The 19,008-nt window shown below is 44.3% G+C and overlaps 1 protein-coding gene across 7 annotated transcripts in view; it reads right to left on the reverse strand.

The window, feature by feature from the left end:
* The window catches only part of nos1apa (nitric oxide synthase 1 (neuronal) adaptor protein a), a 498,327-nt gene that overhangs the window by 287,589 nt on the left and 191,730 nt on the right, over positions 1–19,008 (reverse strand). For 5 of the 7 annotated variants that reach the window (XM_070887340.1, XM_070887339.1, XM_070887343.1 and 2 more), the window contains 2 exons: positions 6,845–6,937; positions 1,833–1,904 (listed from right to left, as the gene is read on the reverse strand). The exons of 1 other annotated variant lie outside the window; for it this stretch is intronic. In XM_070887340.1, coding sequence (XP_070743441.1) covers positions 1,833–1,904; positions 6,845–6,937 — 165 coding nt within the window. Of the gene's footprint in view, positions 1–1,832; positions 1,905–6,844; positions 6,938–14,237; positions 14,344–19,008 lie in introns of those variants that run through there. One more of the 7 variants, XM_070887341.1, reaches the window with a different exon arrangement.

Genomic DNA, 19,008 nt, shown 5'->3' on the forward strand with positions numbered 1-19,008 from the left:
CCTACTCCTGCACCTATTTTCTATGTTTCTATGTTTCTAATAGCGATCGCACTCAAATGAATTGAATAGAATTCTTTGCTTACTTTTACTCAACACTAACAGATTTTTCCATAAAAATGATTACGTTTGCCAAGTTTCCCGGAGCTGGCTCTGACTGTTACTATCAAACTGGGTCTTAGTTGTTTCAGAACTCGAACAGGAGATTGCCTCACTGGAGCACCTTGCGTTATTACACAGCAACAAAATATGGATTGGTTAGGCAAGAAAAATAATAGACGCAGAGCAACTATTTCACAGCTACCTGTCCTTTCAGTGTTTTTAATGTAGCAGTGTTGTCTCAGGCAGGGGACAAAAGTTATAGTTACGTTTTGTTGCCAGGTTTTAACCTAAAACTAACAACTGTTTATTTTTGCAATCACTATCTCCAATGATTTGAGCTCTTGGCTTTTGAAAATAAATAAATATCTAGTCTTGGGGAAGTGGCACAACATAACTGTGAATCAACATAGCCCGTGTGCTATGTACAGCAGTCGGGTCATGCAAGTGATTCTCCCGATGGGAATTCACTCCTATACATTCCAATGCTCTCCTGGCTGGCCTCCCATCTTCCACCCTCTAAAGCTCGGCTGTCCGTATCCTGACTTGTATCAAGTCCCGTTCACCCATCACCTCGCCCAGAAAAAGAGTCATTGAAAATCATGCCGTTGTGATGCTGGCAGTGGTCCTCAGGTAAGTGAGGAAGGGAGGCAGCTGTAGGGGACGGGTGGGGGGGCAGAGTGATTGAGCCTCAGGGGGAGGTGGCCATGAAGAGCGATTGTTGGGTGGGTTGTGAGGAGAGGTTGATGCGGGGGGCAGGTGCACGTAGGCCTGGTATTTCAGAGTAGCAGTTTCCTCAGGGCAAACCAAATTTGCAATGAAGGCCCTCAAACAGGCATTAGGCCCCTATTTTGCATATGCTTCAGGAATGGACGCTGCACGTTTATTTTTTGGCCTTTACCAATATGGCGGGCAGTGTACTTCTACCTTGTGATATGTGTGTGCTTCCTGCCCGCCATATTAGAGGCTAAGGAGTCCATTTAGCACCTGAATTTCCAGGCTTTCCTGTTTTAGCTTTCAATTCAGATTCTCAGTACACGCAGTTTTTACTTTTTGAATCTCGTATGTGTTTTGTTGGTCTAACTCATGGCTAGCCTTCCATCAATCTATTATGGCAAAAGAGCAAAAGCAACAGTGAAATATAAGCTGCATTCATCTGATATCCTTCTCTTCACTGCTCCGCATCCCTCCTGCCAGATTAGGGGCATTTCAAAGATTGAGCCCCTCCATGGGTACCTGAACAATTCGCAGCCACAACTCGAAACCTATTGTCAAAGACGCAGAACATGTGCAGTATTCTTTTAACAAACTGAAAGTGCACGTTCTCTCCTAAAATCATGTTATTGAAGATATTACAAAGCGTTACTGTTTTACTAGGCTAATACTGATCCCGCAACCAACATCACTCCTAACCAATTATCTGGTCATTACCTCATTGCTGTTTGTGGGAGCTTGCTGCGTGCAAACAAGCTGCCGCATTTCCTAGATTACAACAAGGACTGCATGTCAAAAAAAGTTCTTCATTGGCTGTAAAGCGCTATGGGATGTACGGAGGCCGTGAAAGGCGCTTTATAAATGCAAGTCTTTCTCTTTCTTTCTGTCTTGTGCTGTGTGTATGTTGATATTATAAACGAATAATGAAAAATACGTTTTAAAAATCTTGTCAAAAATATATCATTTAAATTAAAACGTGTAAACAATGTAAGAAGAGATATTTAATACTCCAAACGACTTACAAGGAGAGTCATCCAGAATGAAGTCGGGGTCACTCTCCTGTCCTCGTCCTTTGCTTCTAGACTCTTGGCCATCTAAAGCATACAATAATCAACAACACAATTAATAATCCAAAGTAGTAAAGCACCAATAAACCATCACAACAAAACATCCTCCCTCCTGTTGCACACTGTCAACGCACTATAGTACAAGAAAAGAGTTGCAAAATGTTATTTACTGCATTAATGAATCAAACCTGCAAAACCTCAAGTGCTAAACCACAGGAACAGCAAGCCAACACTACATTCATTTAAGCATCACTTACAATAAAACATCGCAGTGCTTAGAAAGAAACCCATTTTACAACAATGACATTTGCAAATAAATGAGGAACAGCACATCTTGTATCAAAAAAAACTCAACGATTTGTGGGGAAAAAAAAAAGAGAAAAATAATTTTCATTCCTGTAGTGAAGTGAATTTAGATCCGAATTTAAATCAATCAACTGCCCCCCAAGCCCCTAAGTAAAAGCTCCTAATGCTTAACAAATTGCATCAGGAAACAGCCGATACAATGAAGGAGAGCTCAGTACTGTACAGCACCGATCCCATCTTTATTTCGGACGGTCAGATTCCATTCAAGCAGTTATATTCCTTCAATGCCATGTTCACAAAATCTACGCTAAAATGGTACGTCTTCAAGTGTTTGGAAAGCAAACAAGATTGCTAAAATCTTTTCGATAATTAGTGTGTCCCTTCAAAAGATAAAGTGCCACTCTGGGCCAGTGGGCACAATGGATAGCAACCGTATAACGGATACCTTATCGACAATGTTTTGAAAATTACTTGCAAATTTGGTGCCATTTTTGATTCGCTTCTTGATGAAGTGCAGAATGCAATACAAAATCCATTAAACATATTGGATAATAAAAAAACACTGTGGTATTTCTGCAGTGAAAAGTAGGACTGAATATTTCAAACTCCTTCACCTGGGTTCACCCAGATATTTTCTCTCTGTGTCGGTTTACATACCAGCTGTGTGCCTGTTGTCAGTGAAAAACTACCATTTTAAATTTATTAGCATGAATTCCGACGTAGCTGCACTGCCTCCACTGAAACCCTATTGTGGATCAGCACTACGACAGATCCAACATAACAGACTTCAGGTCCAGCTATCTGAAGTCAGACTGGTAGATTTGGGTCAATAAATAGATGCACGGAGTTTGCAGCTGGATGAGACAAGCTCCTCGAGGGGCCCGCAGGCTTCCTGTTACCTTTCCATGCGAAGCGGGCTCAAAAAGTCATCGGGGTCCCACATGCATCATGGGACCCTGATTGATATTGATTAACAAGGCCCCTGCCAGAGTCCAGTGGGAATCTCATCCGCCGGCAAAATCCAGTGGCATTAAAATTGGGAACGGAGCAAAAAATGGAGCCACTCCATTTGAGCTGCTGCCTCACTCCTTTCCCGCCAATCGGGGAAGAGTTTGTTCATCTATTACATGGGGAATGGAACAGCACCACTTGATGCAACAGTGGTGGCCTGTCAATCTCACATGCTGCTCTGCTTGAAGTGCTGAGCAGAAATGCAGCCGATCTCTGCTTGGGAAAGGGCAGAAAACTGAACAATGGAAATGTTCAGAGTCCACCCATACGCAACTCCCAGCACCCGGCAAAGAGAATTTTTCCCACCTTCATGGAGGCCCAGGAGGATCTAACAAAAGAAAAATACCAGGACAGAGAAAGCAAAGCACACACACACACACACACTCAAAAGGTTCACATACTCAGAACATCCCTTTGCTAAAGGGTTACTTCTTCATAGATCTTGACTACCAAACATAAATGGAAACAGGACATCTCTGATGTCAAGCACAAAGATTATTGCAGAGCCAAATCTGTTGTTCATTACGGAGAAGTCCTTAGAGGAGACCTTTTCTTCATAGGTGAATCGATTTTAAAAGAATACATATGACACTCAAGTACACTTAAAAAACCGTCCCCATATTAATTATTTTTCGAATGCCATTTTGTGCTTAGGACATTAATGCACAGGGTGTGGGAAAGTCTGAAAAATAATCGACACCTGCTCGGAGGAAGCTTACGAGTTATCACTCGGACAAGGATAATGGAGTTCCCCTCTGCAGTTATTAAAACTCTTCCTGTAAGGACACAATGACAGTGCTGGTTGCCAACAGAGTGAAGCAGCTAGCCCAGAAACGACTGGACTCATTTGCAGAAATGTTTTTAAAACTTTGAAGTTGACCAGTGCCAACATTCATTACACGAAGAAAAAAAATGAGCTGGACACAAGGTCATCAGCATCTTTGCTTTCTCACACATTCGTGCAGGTAACGCGAGAATGAAAGCGCAGAACATGATTAGTTAGAACTGCCAGTGTGATGGCTCTCTGTGGTGGCTCCTGACGCTTACATCCAATGGCTGCTCGCTCTTGGGTAACAAGTAATTTGGGAAAGACAACAGAGTTGACAAGTCTGAATTAATCGCAAACATTTACCTATCTTTGAGCTGCCATCACTGCTTTTTACATAGAAAGCAATGGGTCTGCAAGGTCATTCTGCTCAATAACTACTACATGGCTTAGCTTTGCAGGTTTAAAATAAATCAGGATCAACCATTCAGACACAACTTGCACACTGCGGTTCAGAAGAATTAAATGTTTGAACACACCAATGTGCCTCTTCCACCTGAAAAGGCAGACAGGTTAACATCTCATCTTAAAGATGGCACCTCGGACAGTGTAGCACTCCTTCAATGCTTCACTGAGGTGTCGGCCTGGATTGTGTACTGAAGTCTCTGGAGTTGGGCTTGAACCCATGACCTTCTGAATGAGGAGGCAAGAGTGCTCCATTGATCTAAAGCTGACATCTAAAGTTAACTGGAAAATAGGAATTGGTTCTGAAAAATGTAGCAGAGCTAATGATAGTTAGCTTACTGGGTCCTGATGGCAGGTATCCTAGGCTAGACAATTATATAATCGTCTTCAAAGCATTTTTGAAGAGGTGACTGAAGTAGTGGACAGGGCAAGTGTCTACGGATGTTATTTATATGGACTTCCAGAAGACATTTGATAAAGTACCCCATAAGAGACTGTTAGCTAAAGTTGAAGCTTATGAAGGCATTTTATTGACCTGGTTAGGAAATTGGCTGAGTGGCAGGAGACAGAGTAGGGTTAATGGGCAGGTAATCTAACTGGCCCCCCGACCTGCGAGAGAACAGCTCCGCAGGTCAGCAAGTATAAGAGCTGGAGCGGCGTACCATTTCAACCTCCAGCGCGAGCTGCTCCAAGTATGCAACGATTTTGAGATGGGTGACTGCGTGACGTCATCAAAACCCTGGTCTCCGTTTTAGAGCGTGGGCAGGAACATTGGCAGGACCCAGATACAGAGGAGTGGGAAGGTCGGGGCGGATGAGCGGCGAGTGTTTGTGGCGAGATGCGGTGAATGTTTGTGGCAAAGCAGCGGCGAGAGATTGTGGCGGAGGTGCGACAGATAAGGGTATGAGGCCCAGAAGAGCCGAGGGCCCAGGGGCAGCATGGGCCAGACCACACTGCGATATGTGTGCGAGCTAGGTCTATGCAGCAGAGCAGCTCTCCAGTCGTCTTGCTTAATCCTTGCCACTGGACCAAGACCTAGCTCTGCCAAGCCCGTGTGATGGGTGGTGTGCAACTGTCACCATATGTTACAAAAATTCATGCACAGGCATCTTCCACCCACTCAATTGGATTTCAGGACTGGAACATCAGGGCCTTCATCGAAACACCTGTGAACTCGTGGAAGAAAGTCATCCTCGTTCGAGGGATCGCCTATGATGATAATGATGATGGCCTCCCTTACATCACCTACCGCTCACTTAAAGAGGCATTATAACCTTAATAGGCTACCGTTGGGCTTGTTTAGTTGCTGGAACAGCCTGCTATGCAAGCTTTACTGTAACACTCTCTTATTGACTTCCAATGCAATTCTCACAGCACAATTCTTAAGGGGTATAAGTTTCAATAAAAACAGAATCAAAATAATGGGGCTGATTTGCCTGACCTTTGCCCCTGAGGAATGCCGATTCTCTGCTGCATAGTTCAGGTAAAAGTGGCCAGAGATTCTGCACCTCAGTTTCCAGCCCCTTTACAATACCCCCAGAATTTGCAGGTCCTCCCCAGGAGAGTGAGTATGGTGGAGGGGGGGGGAAAGGTGGGGATGGAGCTGGGCATGTAACTATAACAGATACAGTACCCAGTGTTGCTAGAGTAACAAGGTGAGAGAGGGGGGCAGTCCTGGCTTTCTATCTGAACAGCAACATCAATGGACGGAAGAGCACCTCAAGAAAGTGCTGACAGACTTGCACTGGGACGCTCCTCAGGTCGGCAGACCTGGCGGTGAGGTAAAGAGGGCCAAAAACTGGGAAGTTGGAATAGTTTAACAACTTTCTCAATTGGAGGTTCAGGTTTCCAGGCAGAGGTGAGACCAAAATGCATTCTATTCCAGTAACCGGCAGCACATCCACCTCCTAAACCTCATCTGCCATCTAACTGGGCTTTTTGTTGTTGCACAAAGTGAAAAAATATCACTGACAGATTTTTTTTGTTAAATTCAGGCTTGATGCAGAACAGTTGAAGTCTCCACTTTCCAAGTGCCTCTCGTAATAGTTAACAGTTGCATCTGAATCACGGTTACCAACGGTAACAATCTCATCACTTCTCAGACACACTAGATAGGTAGTGGCGTGTGTAAGCAGATGTCACGTTCAATCACCACCACAGCCGAGGACCAAGACCTTCACAGTTCTGCCAGTGAGCAAAGCCCATTCTTATAAATACTCAGGGGCTCAAACATCTGAGCAGCCATGGGAGTTGTACATGAATAAATTCCACAGCAGACTGCTTCTAGCTGCACACATTGAATGAAGAGAAGCGGAAAGCATGAACCTTCAGTAGTGGATGATGATTGAACGCTCGGTATGGGCAGCGTGTGGACTTTGCCGTTATTCATTACTTCAAAGTTTGCACAAGGTCAACCCACCTTCTTCTTCTTCCTGAGGAGGACTTTGACCCCATCAACCGACACCATTATATTCACTTTCTTCTTCTTGATGTTCTTGGCTTTGAATTCATACTGAAATAAAAGGGATGGAAGAGCTCGGTTATATACTAATAAGTGATGCCATCCTTAACCATCAGGAAAAAATATGGAGAAAGTTATCTTAATTTCTCTTGAAGGTTTAAACGAAGCGGTGAAGTCTGGCCCCTGCACCACCACTGCCCCCCACTCCAGCCCCTTTCACGTTATAAACAGCAGTGGCTCAGTACGTTCTAACATGCTGCAGCGTTGGTAGGTCACGTGCTTTTACCCATGATTCTTCTAAGTGACAAGCGCCATTGAGCGAAGACATTTGCCCCCATTGATGGAGTGAGTTACACTGGGTCACCACCACTTGATCACAGCAGCCAGCCCAGAACCAAAACTGGCATGTCAACAAGGCACTGCAACCCCAAAACTATATGCAAGGGATTCGTAAAAATGTAATACTTGAAAAAAAGTTAAGACACAATTGGCCGTATGCATGCAGACCATGATTTTGCTCTCTCCCTGCAAAAGATAAATGACAATGACCTTTATAATTGTCACATACGACAGCACAGTGAGTCATGATATGGGATAACATTATAGACAGGGAACTGTTGGCACTGTTGTGGTAGCTTCGTTGAGGTTAGTGAAGCTTCTAAGGCATGAAGCAAAGCAAATAATAATGAATACAAAGCTTCTTACCTGCAAAGCCCAAGCGAGTTAATCCAATGAATAACTGACCCATGCAGACCAGCAAGGTCTCAGGTCCTATCACAATCTCGGTGACAGCAGTAAAGATGCTATGGTTGGGCTCATTGGGGTCAAGTTTCGGGGGTGTGCCGAGAACGGCGCAGCCCCGTGAGCCACGCCGGATTTCCGCGCTCAAAAGCGTGTCAAAAACTTACGGAGCAATTCTCCAGTTCCCTGCTGCTCCTGTCCAGCTCGGCAAGGCGTGGCGAGATCTGCGGAGGGCAGGGCCAAAGCGGGGCGCCGATTCTGAGACTGCAGGGGGGCGGGGCTACATCCGAGAAGACGACGTTGTGCCGGCAGCCCTGTGCACGTGTGCTGGAACATGCGCGCATGCGCAGTGCGACACAAACATTGGCACTCGGCCATTTTTAAAGGTAAATGAGGAAAAGTGCTGATTTGTTTTGTGGTGCTATGGAAAGGCTTGGGATTGAACCTTGGTGATTTTTGTGTCTGAAGGAATGCTTTTAGCAGCACTGTTGAAGAAATCACCTGCTGAAATCAGTGAGTGCTGCTTTTTGCTGCTAAACTTCCAGAACAGGTGCTGCATAGGTGCATGTAAAATAAGGAGTGTGTGTTTTGAAAAATAAAAGTGTCAATTCAATACAGCAATGGAACAACGTCCACCAAGAACAAAGAATTTCTTGCATGAGGAAGTGGAGATATTAGTCAACATCAGTGAGCAGAGATGGCAGGAGCTGGATACCAGCAACAGAGGTCGCATAAAAGTGCCACCTAAAGAAATGAAGAAACGCTGGAACCAAGTTGCAGAAGATTACTGCGCAGTGGTGCATACCAGGAGATCTGGAACCAGTGTAAAAAGAAATGGCGTGACCTTGGTCAAGTAGTTAGTGTTCGTAATATTTTCATTTTTTAATGTAATCGTAATTGTAATGTGACTATCTGTATGTCCCACCCTGCAGAAAGACACGCTCTGTAAAAAGTTATATTTTAATCTTTGCAGAAGATTCCATCCCAGCCCACGCCTCCCACTCTAGTGCTGCCATCTGGAACACTAAGCACCCCACCGTCCCAGCCCACGCCTCTCACTAGTACGGCCATCTGGAACACCGAGCGTCCCACCGTCCCAGCCCGCGCCTCCCAGTGTAGCGGTGCCACGAGGCAGACCCAGGCAGAGGAGAAGGAGATTGGAGACACGCTCTCCTGAGATGCAGTATGCAACAGATGCGGCTCAGATTGTGGCATTGGGTGTGGAGACCAATGAGCTTACCCGATCACTCATCGGTGGCACCAATGCAGTAGGTGAAGAGGTGACAGTACTGACGGGAGAAATAGCAGTAATGACACGGGAAATGAGGGAGGGAATGTCCGAGGGAGTGCAAGTGACGGCACAGGCCGTCAGGGAGGGCCTGGGTGAGATAACTGCAATAATAAGGGCACACTAACCGGCCAATCAAATGACACCCCCATGAGGAAGTGAACATTCACTGAGATATGGATGAGACATGGTTGCAGCCTTTCTTTGCTGCTTTTGTCCTTGTTCTTGATGTAACTGTAGTAACGTTTTTTAAATTGAAATTGTTTTGTAAGTTTTGTAACTTTACAACTTATAAGTAATCTTAGGGTTTTTAAGTGATCTTATAGTGTAAATGCTCTCACATTTTGTATCATTTAATTTTGAACCTAAAAAGTGATCTTGAAGTTTAAGTGATCTTAAGAGTGTAAAATCTTTCACATTGAAATTGTTTTGTAAGTTTTGTAACTTTACAAGTTTATAAGCAATCTTAAAAGTTTTTAAGTGATCTTAAAGAGTCATAATAAAAAGTAGTTTGATACAACAAATATTTTATTACACTGTTAACTTTTCAATAAAATATTTTCATTCAAACTGAATCATCTTCCATTAACACACACAACGTAGGAACAACTCCAAAGAATAAATATGTTCATGCGCAACAGTGGTCGCAGAGTCCTCAGGCATCAGTGGTTGAAGCGTTCATGGATGAGCTGCTGGTGCAGGGCTCGAGCAATCGTTAAAGGAGCACGATGGACGGCCCTCCTCCGACCTCGTGCTCCGGCATCAGGCACTTGCATGCTTTCCTGATCGTCATCATCATCCTCATCCTGCTCTTCCAAATTACTATCATCAGGCACTGGCCCCTCACGTGGATCTTCTGGTTCCACTACCAGCTCCTGCTGCCTCATGATGGCGAAGTTATGGAGCATGCAGCACACAACAGTGAACTGACTGACAATCTGAGGAGAGTATTGCAAGTGGCCTCCGGAATGGTCCAGGCATCGGAAACGCTGTTTCAATATGCCAATGGTCCTCTCAATGATGCTGCGTGTCGCAATGTGCGCCATATTGTATTGACGGTCAGCTTCCGTCCGTGTTATGCGTCATGAGCCAGGTGGCCAGGCCGTACCCTTTGTCTCCCAGTAGCCAGCTCTGCCCTTCTGGCTGCTGCTCAAACATGTCAGATATAACGCTGTCGCGCAAAATGACCGCATCATGAGTGCTGCCAGGGTATCTCGCATTGACTGACATGATGCGCTGCTTGTCGTCACACACGAGCTGCACATTGATGGAGTGGAAACATTTTCGATTCCTGTACGGCTCGGAATCCTCCACAGGTGCTCGCAAGGCGATGTGGGTACAATCAATGCAGCCCTGTACCTTTGGGAAGCCAGCAATCCCGAAGAAGCCCACAGCCCTGTCATGCATTGCTTGTGCGGTCATTGGGAACTTGATGAAGTCATTCCTCCGCGCATACAGTGCAGCCGTGACCTGGTAAACGCAGGCATGTATTGCACATTGTGAGATGGCGCACACATCTCCAGTTGTAGCCTGAAACGATCCCGAGGCATAGAAGGCAAGTGCAGCTGTTACCTTCACTTCAACAGGCAAGGCAGTCGGCGTTCTGCTTCTGGGCTGCAAATCTGCTCTCAGCATATCACAGATCTCAACGGCAACTTCTCTGCGGAAATGCAGCCTTTTGGCACAATCAGCCTTGTTCATGTCCAGGTACAAGTGCCTGGCTCAATATTGCCGGTGTGGGTAAGGTCTCCTGCCCATCAGCCTACGGGCTATGACGTTCCTGGTGCGGTGAACTCTAATCAATTCTCTCCTATGCAGTGAATTGATGGCGAACCATTGCATAATCCGTGGTGTTGATAATGCAGCAACCATACTTGAATTACAAATGTAACTTTTAAACTTGCTGGCTGTCTCGCTCTCCCTCCCGCTGCTTTGTATGCCTCCTCTGTCTCCTGGCTGAATGGCCTGATTCTCCGCAGCTCGAAGACTGCTTGCTGCCGTCCGTCGTGCAACAGACGCCGCCCCTGTCTCCTGGCCGAATGGCCTGATGCTCCACAGCTCGCAGGCTGCTGCTTCACACAGGTAGGAAAATTAATGTATCTTTTTATTTCCTTTATTTATAATTTTTTATTCAGGATGGCTGTTTATTTGTATAAGCGAGACTGCTGAATGCTTCTAAAATGTAAGTACTTCATCCGCCCCCCCCGGCCACCCTCGTTTGTAAGTGTAGGCAAGGTTTTTCTGAGCGTACAAAAATCTACACTTACTCCATTCTAAGCTAGGTTGGAGTAAGTTTTCGCTGCCTAAACTTGCAAAACAGGCCTAAGTGACCGAACATGCCCCCTTTTGAAAAAGAAAATCTGTTCGAGAAACATAAAAAAATAGGTGCAGAAGTAGGCCATTCGGCCCTTCGAGCCTGCACCACCATTCGATAAGATCATGGCTGATCATTCCCTCAGTACCTCTTTCCTGCTTTCTCTCCATACCCCTTGATCCCTTCAGCCGTAAGGGCCATATCTAACTCCCTCTTGAATATATCTAATGAACTGGCATCAACAACTCTCTGCGGTAGGGAATTTCACAGGTTAACAACTCTGAGCGAAGAAGTTTCTCCTCATCTCAGTCCTAAATGGCTTACCCCTTATCCTAAGACTGTGTCCCCTGGTTCTGGACTTCCCCAACATCGGGAACAATCTACCTGCATCTAACGTGCCCTGTCCCGTCAGAATCTTGTATGTTTCTTTGAGATCCCCTCTCATCCTTCTAAACTCCATTGTATAAAGGCCCAGTCGATCCAGTCTCTCCTCATATGTCAGTCCAGCCATCCCGGGAATCAGTCTGGTGAACCTTCGCTGCACTCCCTCAATAGCAAGAACGTCCTTCCTCAGATTAGGAGACCAAAACTGAACACAATATTCCAGGTAAGGCCTCACCAAGGCCCTGTACAACTGCAGTAAGACCTCCCTGCTCCTATCCTCAAATCCCCTAGCTATGAAGGCCAACATACCATTTGCCTTCTTTATCGCCTGCTGTACCTGTATGCCAACTTTCAATGACTGATGAACCATGACACCCAGGTCTCGTTGCACCTCCCCTTTTCCTAATCTGCCACCATTCAGATAATATTCTGTCTTCGCGTTTTTGCCCCCAAAGTGGATAACCTCACATTTATCCACATTATAATGCATCTGCCATGCATTTGCCCACTCACCTAACATGTCTAAGTCACCCTGCAGCCTCTTAGCGTCTCCCTCACAGCTCACACCGCCACCCAGTTTAGTGTCATCTGCAAACTTGGAGATATTACACTCAATTCCTTCATCCAAATCATTGATGTATATTGTAAAGAGCTGGGGTCCCAGCACTGAGCCCTGCGGCACTCCACTAGTCACTACCTGTCATTCTGAAAAGGACCAGTTTGTCCCGACTCTCTGCCAACCAGTTCTCTATCCACGTCAGTATATTACCCCCAATACCTAATGTGTTTTGATTTTGCACACCAATCTCTTCTGTGGGACTTTGTCAAAAACCTTTTGAAAGTCCAAATACACCACATCCACTGGTTCTCCCTTGTCCACTCGACTAATTACATCCTCAAAAAATTCCAGAAGATTTGTCAAGCATGACTTCATAAATCCATGCTGACTTGGACCGATCATGTCACTGCTTTCCAAATGCGCTGCTATTTCATCTTTAATAATTGATTCCAACATTTTCCCCACCACTGATGTCAGGCTAACCGGTCTATAATTACCCGCTTTCTAACATGAAACTGTTCTAACTGACTAGAAGTGGAGAATTGCAATTTCTAAGATATGCCATTCTAAACTAGTTGCCCCCAAAAAATAGGAGCAACTCAGGCCGAAACTTGACCCCATTGAAACGGATCGGTGAGGGGAAGATTGATCAGAGTTCCTGCTTCTAAACGGTATCCATTAACTCCTGCTAGAAGTGGCAACAACAGATTTCAAAAATTAGTGGTAGGAATGGGAAGGGCGGGGGAGGGGGAAGTATGTCATCAGGCAATCAATAGTGCATTTCCTCTCTGGATTCTTTCATGCTGCCCAAACCTTTCACTTTCAGAACTTGAATCCTTTGCTTGTTTTAATGACTTGACAGCACTTGCAAAATAAGCAAGCACTGATAATCAATCTGCTTGAAACACTCTGCAGAGCAATGGGTCAATATTACATAATTTTGACTCAACCATCGTTAGCTATGAACTGAGAAAGTCAGCCCAGTCATGATGTTTTTGATCAAAGATTAATCTTTAATGAAAGCCAAATTAAGTCTCGCATTGTTGCCGATCAATGCACAGACAATTGGAAAATGCACTCCACTTCTAAGAACATTTCAGCCATTAAAACATATTCTGTTTGTGGCATGAATAGTAATAGAGACTTCTGAAAGTGTGTTTTAAAAAAAAAGAAAACCTATCACGCTGACAATTTATTTATTCCAGGGTTTTGAAACCTTCTGCCATCATTACTTCCGAACATTGTTTTAAAAAAAAAATCAGTGCTGCAGCAATGCAAGTTTCTGCAGAGAAAATGGATCATCATGTTTCATAGGCAAGTCCTTCGGCCATAATCTTACACTGAACCATCTGTTATACCATAGATTACTTTAAGAAAACGAGTCATTTTTTTTAGCCACCCTCTCCTAGTCTCAACTCTGAACCCTCGATTGAAGCTTCAACTAACGAGATAAAACATCACCTGCTGCTCCCTCCACCAGTGGAGTAATTAATTCCAAAGTAGACATCCTTGCAGGACACTCATGTCGTTGGTAAATTTTAAATGTTGTATCTGCGTCGTCCATTTTATATGGGGTTACTGCCAAATCCCAACTAGTCTTCCAATTGTTTTGGAAAATATACAAATTTGAATCAATCAGATTCAGAGGCACCTGTCTCTTTGAAGAAAGTGACAAAGATGGCCATCAGAGGTGCCATCTTTCAGATGAGATGTTAAACCGAAGCCCTGTCTGCTCTCTCAGGAGGACACAAAAGATCCCATGGCACTATTTCAAAGAACAGGGGTGTTCTCCCTGGTATCCCTCAACCAACATCACAAACAGATGATCTGGCCAACATCACATTGCCGTTTTTGGGACCTTGTGAGCGAATTGGCTGTCGCATTTTTTACATTACAACAGTGACTACATCATTGGCTGTAAAACGCCTTGGGGCATCCCCAGGTCATGAAAGGTGCTATAGAAATGCAAGTTCTTTTTTTCTTTCAGTATGCATACAATGAGGAGCAAATGTGTTTTTCACTTTCGTAATTGTTTCAGTAAGGATGCCAAGAAGAAAAAGCTCACCTGCTCCCGCAGTCCACAGTCTGCTGAGTTTCCCATCATTTGTAGCAGTCTGAAGAAAATCTGATCCCTGGCAGTCCATTGGGAAGGAATGTTCACCTGGCCACTGATGGTCAAGTGGGGAGCAGGGGTACATGTGTACACTGCAGCAGTGTAATAGGGCAGGTTTATCTCATCCCCAGGAGGTCTGTGAGAAGGCCTATGTATCCATCTAACGCAGTGGAGAGCAGGAACCAATCTGCAGTAGTTTGAAAGTGGGAAATGTGGAGGTATGGGGCAACATGCCACGAGATCCCTGGCAATAGTTCAAAGGAGTACGAATCCATCAACCTGAATCCTTCAATGAGTTGAGTCTAAACATGTGACGGGTGGCTGTATGAGAATATGGAAAGGTTATTGGACCTCCTTAAAACAGACCGAAACTCTTCCCATTGTAACTCTTCTTCACCATTGTCAATAAACAAGGTTACAGAAGGCATACTTTGCCAATGGTGTTCAACCGTAACAGCAACTCACTAGCTCATAGCACTCAACTTTTATAAGGACAAGCAACATCTGCCCTGCTCCTGAGGTAAACACAGAAAAATGGGGCCATCAAGACTTGATCTGGACCATGCTGACATGGGCTTTGAATACACAAGGCCCCTTGAGAAGCTAAAAAGTGGAGGTGCTAAACAGACGTAGTTTTCCTTTGTATTGTACCCAACAAATGGATGTTTTATGGGTGCTACACCTGTCATGTATTCAACTATCATTGTAACCCATGTAAAAGCTGACGGAAGTTGTACACCTTGAGAACATTGACCACAGGGAGTGAACTTGTGGGAAACACTCCTAACCTGGACTTTCCGGTATAAAAGGGAAAGCTCCACCCACCTTCACTCTCTTGAGGTCTTGGTAATAAAGGTAACTGGTCAGAGTGACCTTCACTCAAGTATGCATTTATACTGTATAGTAAGGACATATTAACACCCAAGTAAATCCAGCCTCTGGCTCATTCCATCGTGCAGACTTTGATCCAATTAGTGACAAATCCAATTGATTCATACAGATTTTTTTGTGTACCTTGGCAGATAGAATCATATTTGCATACACAGTATTGCTTGGGTTGTTACAACACTTAGAAAATTGCAGGGGGTAGGTATAATCTGGTTTCATTTGAGATGGGAAAGGAAGATCTGAGACCTGATCAAACATTTGTATTAAGACGCCTTTCGCGTTAATAGCAGGACTTTTGAAGACAACAAAATAAATTCTTATGGAATGCAGGTGGTCTGAATAGATTGCGCAGTAGTGGAGATGGCCGATATCAAAAGCTTTGTTCATCAATGAACAGACAGTCCAACTAAATTAAAAGCTGCGCTTAGGGACAGAGAGACAGACACTCTCTCTTGTTTTGGTTATAGATTTAGATTGTGTTTTTGGTATTGACCTTTTTTATGCTTTATATTGTTATTTATAAATAAAATTAATAGCTTTAGCCTGTAAATCACCAATCTTCTTGGTAATAGCCACCATTTTTGATACGTCCTTACTACACAGTATAAATGCACACGAGGCCCATGCTTGAGAGGTCAATCTGTGACCTGTCCTTTATTCCTTAGCACTCAAGTGATGAAGGTGGGTGGAGCTTCCCCTCTTATACCTGAAGGTCCAGGTTAGGAGTGTCTCCCACCGAGTGGTCAGTGTTCTCACAGTGTACAACTTAGGTCAGTTTATATATGGGTTACAATGCTGGTTGAATACATGACAATTTTGAAGAATACGAGGAAACACGTCAGAAGACTACTTCAAATCCGTGAAGCAGTTTAATAAATATGGGGTCATTTCTGGCCCTCAGGTGCACACTTCTGCAAGGTCAGATAGTATGGAAAAGGACAATGGTCTGTCTATAGAAACTGTTAGATGTTTGAGAAAGAGGTAATAATCTTTAAGCCAATGCAGAGAAAACACAACAAAACAGAAAACACTCATCTTTAAATCACATTTGATGCTGCACATCACATCTTAGTTTTGAATGCGAGTCTGCTCACATGGTCTGAATCTCCAGCTTCCTTCACGCAGGTCAATACCAAAAAAACTATCTAAATCTATAGCCTAAACAAGCGAGAATGTCTGTCTCTCATGTCTCTATTAAGTAAGCACAACTTTTAATTTCGTTGGACTGTCTGTTCATTGATGAACAAAGCTCTTGATATTGGCCATCTCCACCACTGCGCAATCTGTTGGGACCACCCGCATTCAGAAGGATTTCTTTAGTTGTCTCAGTGCCTGTGTGATGCATGTACGCTCAGAAAATCCAAACTCTCTGTCCAGACATCGACAGCAGGGAACTAAATTAGTAGCAGCTCAATGTCATCTGGCTGCAGTTCCTCATATCACAGATCGTTTTTAAGCTTTACTTACAACAACAGAGTTCTCCATTACAGTCGGATAACCAACATGTATTTGTATAGCGTCTTTAACACAGTAAACATCCCAAGAGGCTTGACAGGAGCATTATCAAACAATATTTGCCATCGAGCCACAGAAGGGGTTATTAGGTCAGATGACCACAAACTTGGTCAAAGAGGTAGGTTTTAAGGAGGAAAGAGAAGTGGAGAGGCGGAGAAGTTTCGGGAGGGAGTTCCAGAACTTAGGGCCTAAGCAGCTGAAGACACGGTTGGCACTGGTGGAGTGACTGAAATCGGGATGTGCAAGTGTCATTCTTTTCATCTTATTGATGTCACTTCTCAGTTTAAGCCCTATGACCGTTGTGGAGTCATTTCTTATACCTCTGGTCAGAGGTCTCTGTTCACACTTATTTAAGACAGCTAAATGACACTTACTACTTGCTAACCATTAGAGCTAAACATTGTGATTAGGAATTTAGGAGGAGAAAATCGCCATTGAGCAGCTCATAGCAGATTCATTGCCGGTGCTCTGATCAAATGGCAAATCCGTTTCCTTCTGCCAGATAGCAAATTGTCCACAGTATACCGTGAATTTGCTGCACGCTGAAAACTGCAAGGTATTTTCACATGTATTCTTTTGAAGAGCAACATTGGCAAAGGCTTAGGATCAGGCAGCCTGGCCTTTGTTTTGGTCTGCAAGGAGACAGGTGATCCAGAGGCCAGGGAGAGCGAGAGAGAGAGAAAAGTTCATAACCTCACTTAAAACAAAACCCTTTTCTTCAGTAATTACAATTTTAAGCGAGAGAGAGAGAGCGTGGTTTGAGAAGACAACAAGAATCCATGAGGATGTGCTTGCACTTGTGTCTCATTGAACACATTTTGGGGTAGATCTAGAATTTGTGTGATCGTGTAAAACAGATGATAGCGAGTCACAGCTCACTTTACATCTCTTTCCGGATTTATTTCCGTTGAAGTCAAGAAAAATAAAAAATTGGAAGAGATGTAAAACGGGCTGTTGACACTATCGCACAATGTCAAAATCTACCCCTATTGGTGTTGTAAAGACTGGGGGAGGAGAAGAGGAGAGGACTGTGACAACTGCCCCTCTCCTCGCCCTCTCTGCCTTTTTGGTTTTAGGTCCCTATGTCATGCATTATTTCGGTTAGCTAGCTGCTCACTAAAGCAGCCATTCAGCCTTCCCCGAGCACTATGTTTACACTGTTTACTCATCATCCCTGTGCTCACTGACCTACATTGGCTCCTGGTTAAGCAACACCTCGATTTCAAAATATTCATCCTTGTTTTCAAATCCCTCCACAGCCTCGCCCCTCCCTATTTCTAATTTCCTCCAGCCCCACAACCCCATCCGAGATGTCCGCACCCCTCAAATTCTGCCCTCTTGAGCATCCCTGATTATAATCGCTCATCCATTGGTGGCCGTATCTTCTGTTGTCTGGGCCCCAAGCTCTGGAATTCCCTGCCTAAACCTCTCCACCTCTCTTTTCTCCTTTAAGACGCTCCTTAAAACCTACCTCTTTGACCAAGCTTTTGGTCATCTGCCCTCATTTCTTCTTATGTGCCTCGATGTCAATTATTTTGTCTTCTAATACTCCTGTGAAGCACCTTGGGACCTTTTACTACATTAAAGGCACTATAGAAATACAAGTTATGGTTGCTGCTGATCAAAGGCACACAAGAGATCACGGTGGTGGTATCAGCAGCAGATTCTTCCCTCCTTGCTGAAGGGAAGCAGCCAACCTCCACTCATCACCTGCCCCACGGCATGACTGGAATCAAGGAAGTGCTGCCAAGTTGGCGTTTAGTGGAGAACAGCTTGGTGTAATGCTTCCAAAAGCCAAATAGGCCGATAGCGCCAATAGCTCACATATGATGAAAAGCCATTTGGTGAAGCACTGGAAGGTGGCCAGCAACCTGTGTAACCCTAACCCAGCACAAATCTCTATTACCGGGAAAGAATGTGGAGAAAACAACAGGAATGAAAACTGGGGGGGTCTATAAAAAAAGTGGACAAAAATCCACCGAACCAAAACTTTAAAAAAAAACCTTCATTGGTAGAAAATTGATGAAGCAAGTCATTGATCTGCATTTCTGGGTGACTGTGAAAGAAGAAAACCTTGCATTTCTATAGCGCCTTTCACAACCTCAGGATGTTCCAAAGTGCTTTACAGCCAATAAAGTGCCGAGCAGTTATTTCAGTCAGTAGACGAGACAGGCAGGCACTGCTCATTCAAGATAGATGAACAGTTCAGATCCCCAAGGTTAATGTATCTGACTCTCACGTTGCAATGTTGACACATTGCTCCTTCGCCGAATTCACATGACTAAATAAAAACACAATTAGGTCCCACTTTCTCATCAAA

The sequence above is a fragment of the Pristiophorus japonicus genome, chromosome 8 (genome assembly GCF_044704955.1).
Source record: "Pristiophorus japonicus isolate sPriJap1 chromosome 8, sPriJap1.hap1, whole genome shotgun sequence".
NCBI classification, from domain to species: Eukaryota; Metazoa; Chordata; class Chondrichthyes; family Pristiophoridae; genus Pristiophorus; species Pristiophorus japonicus.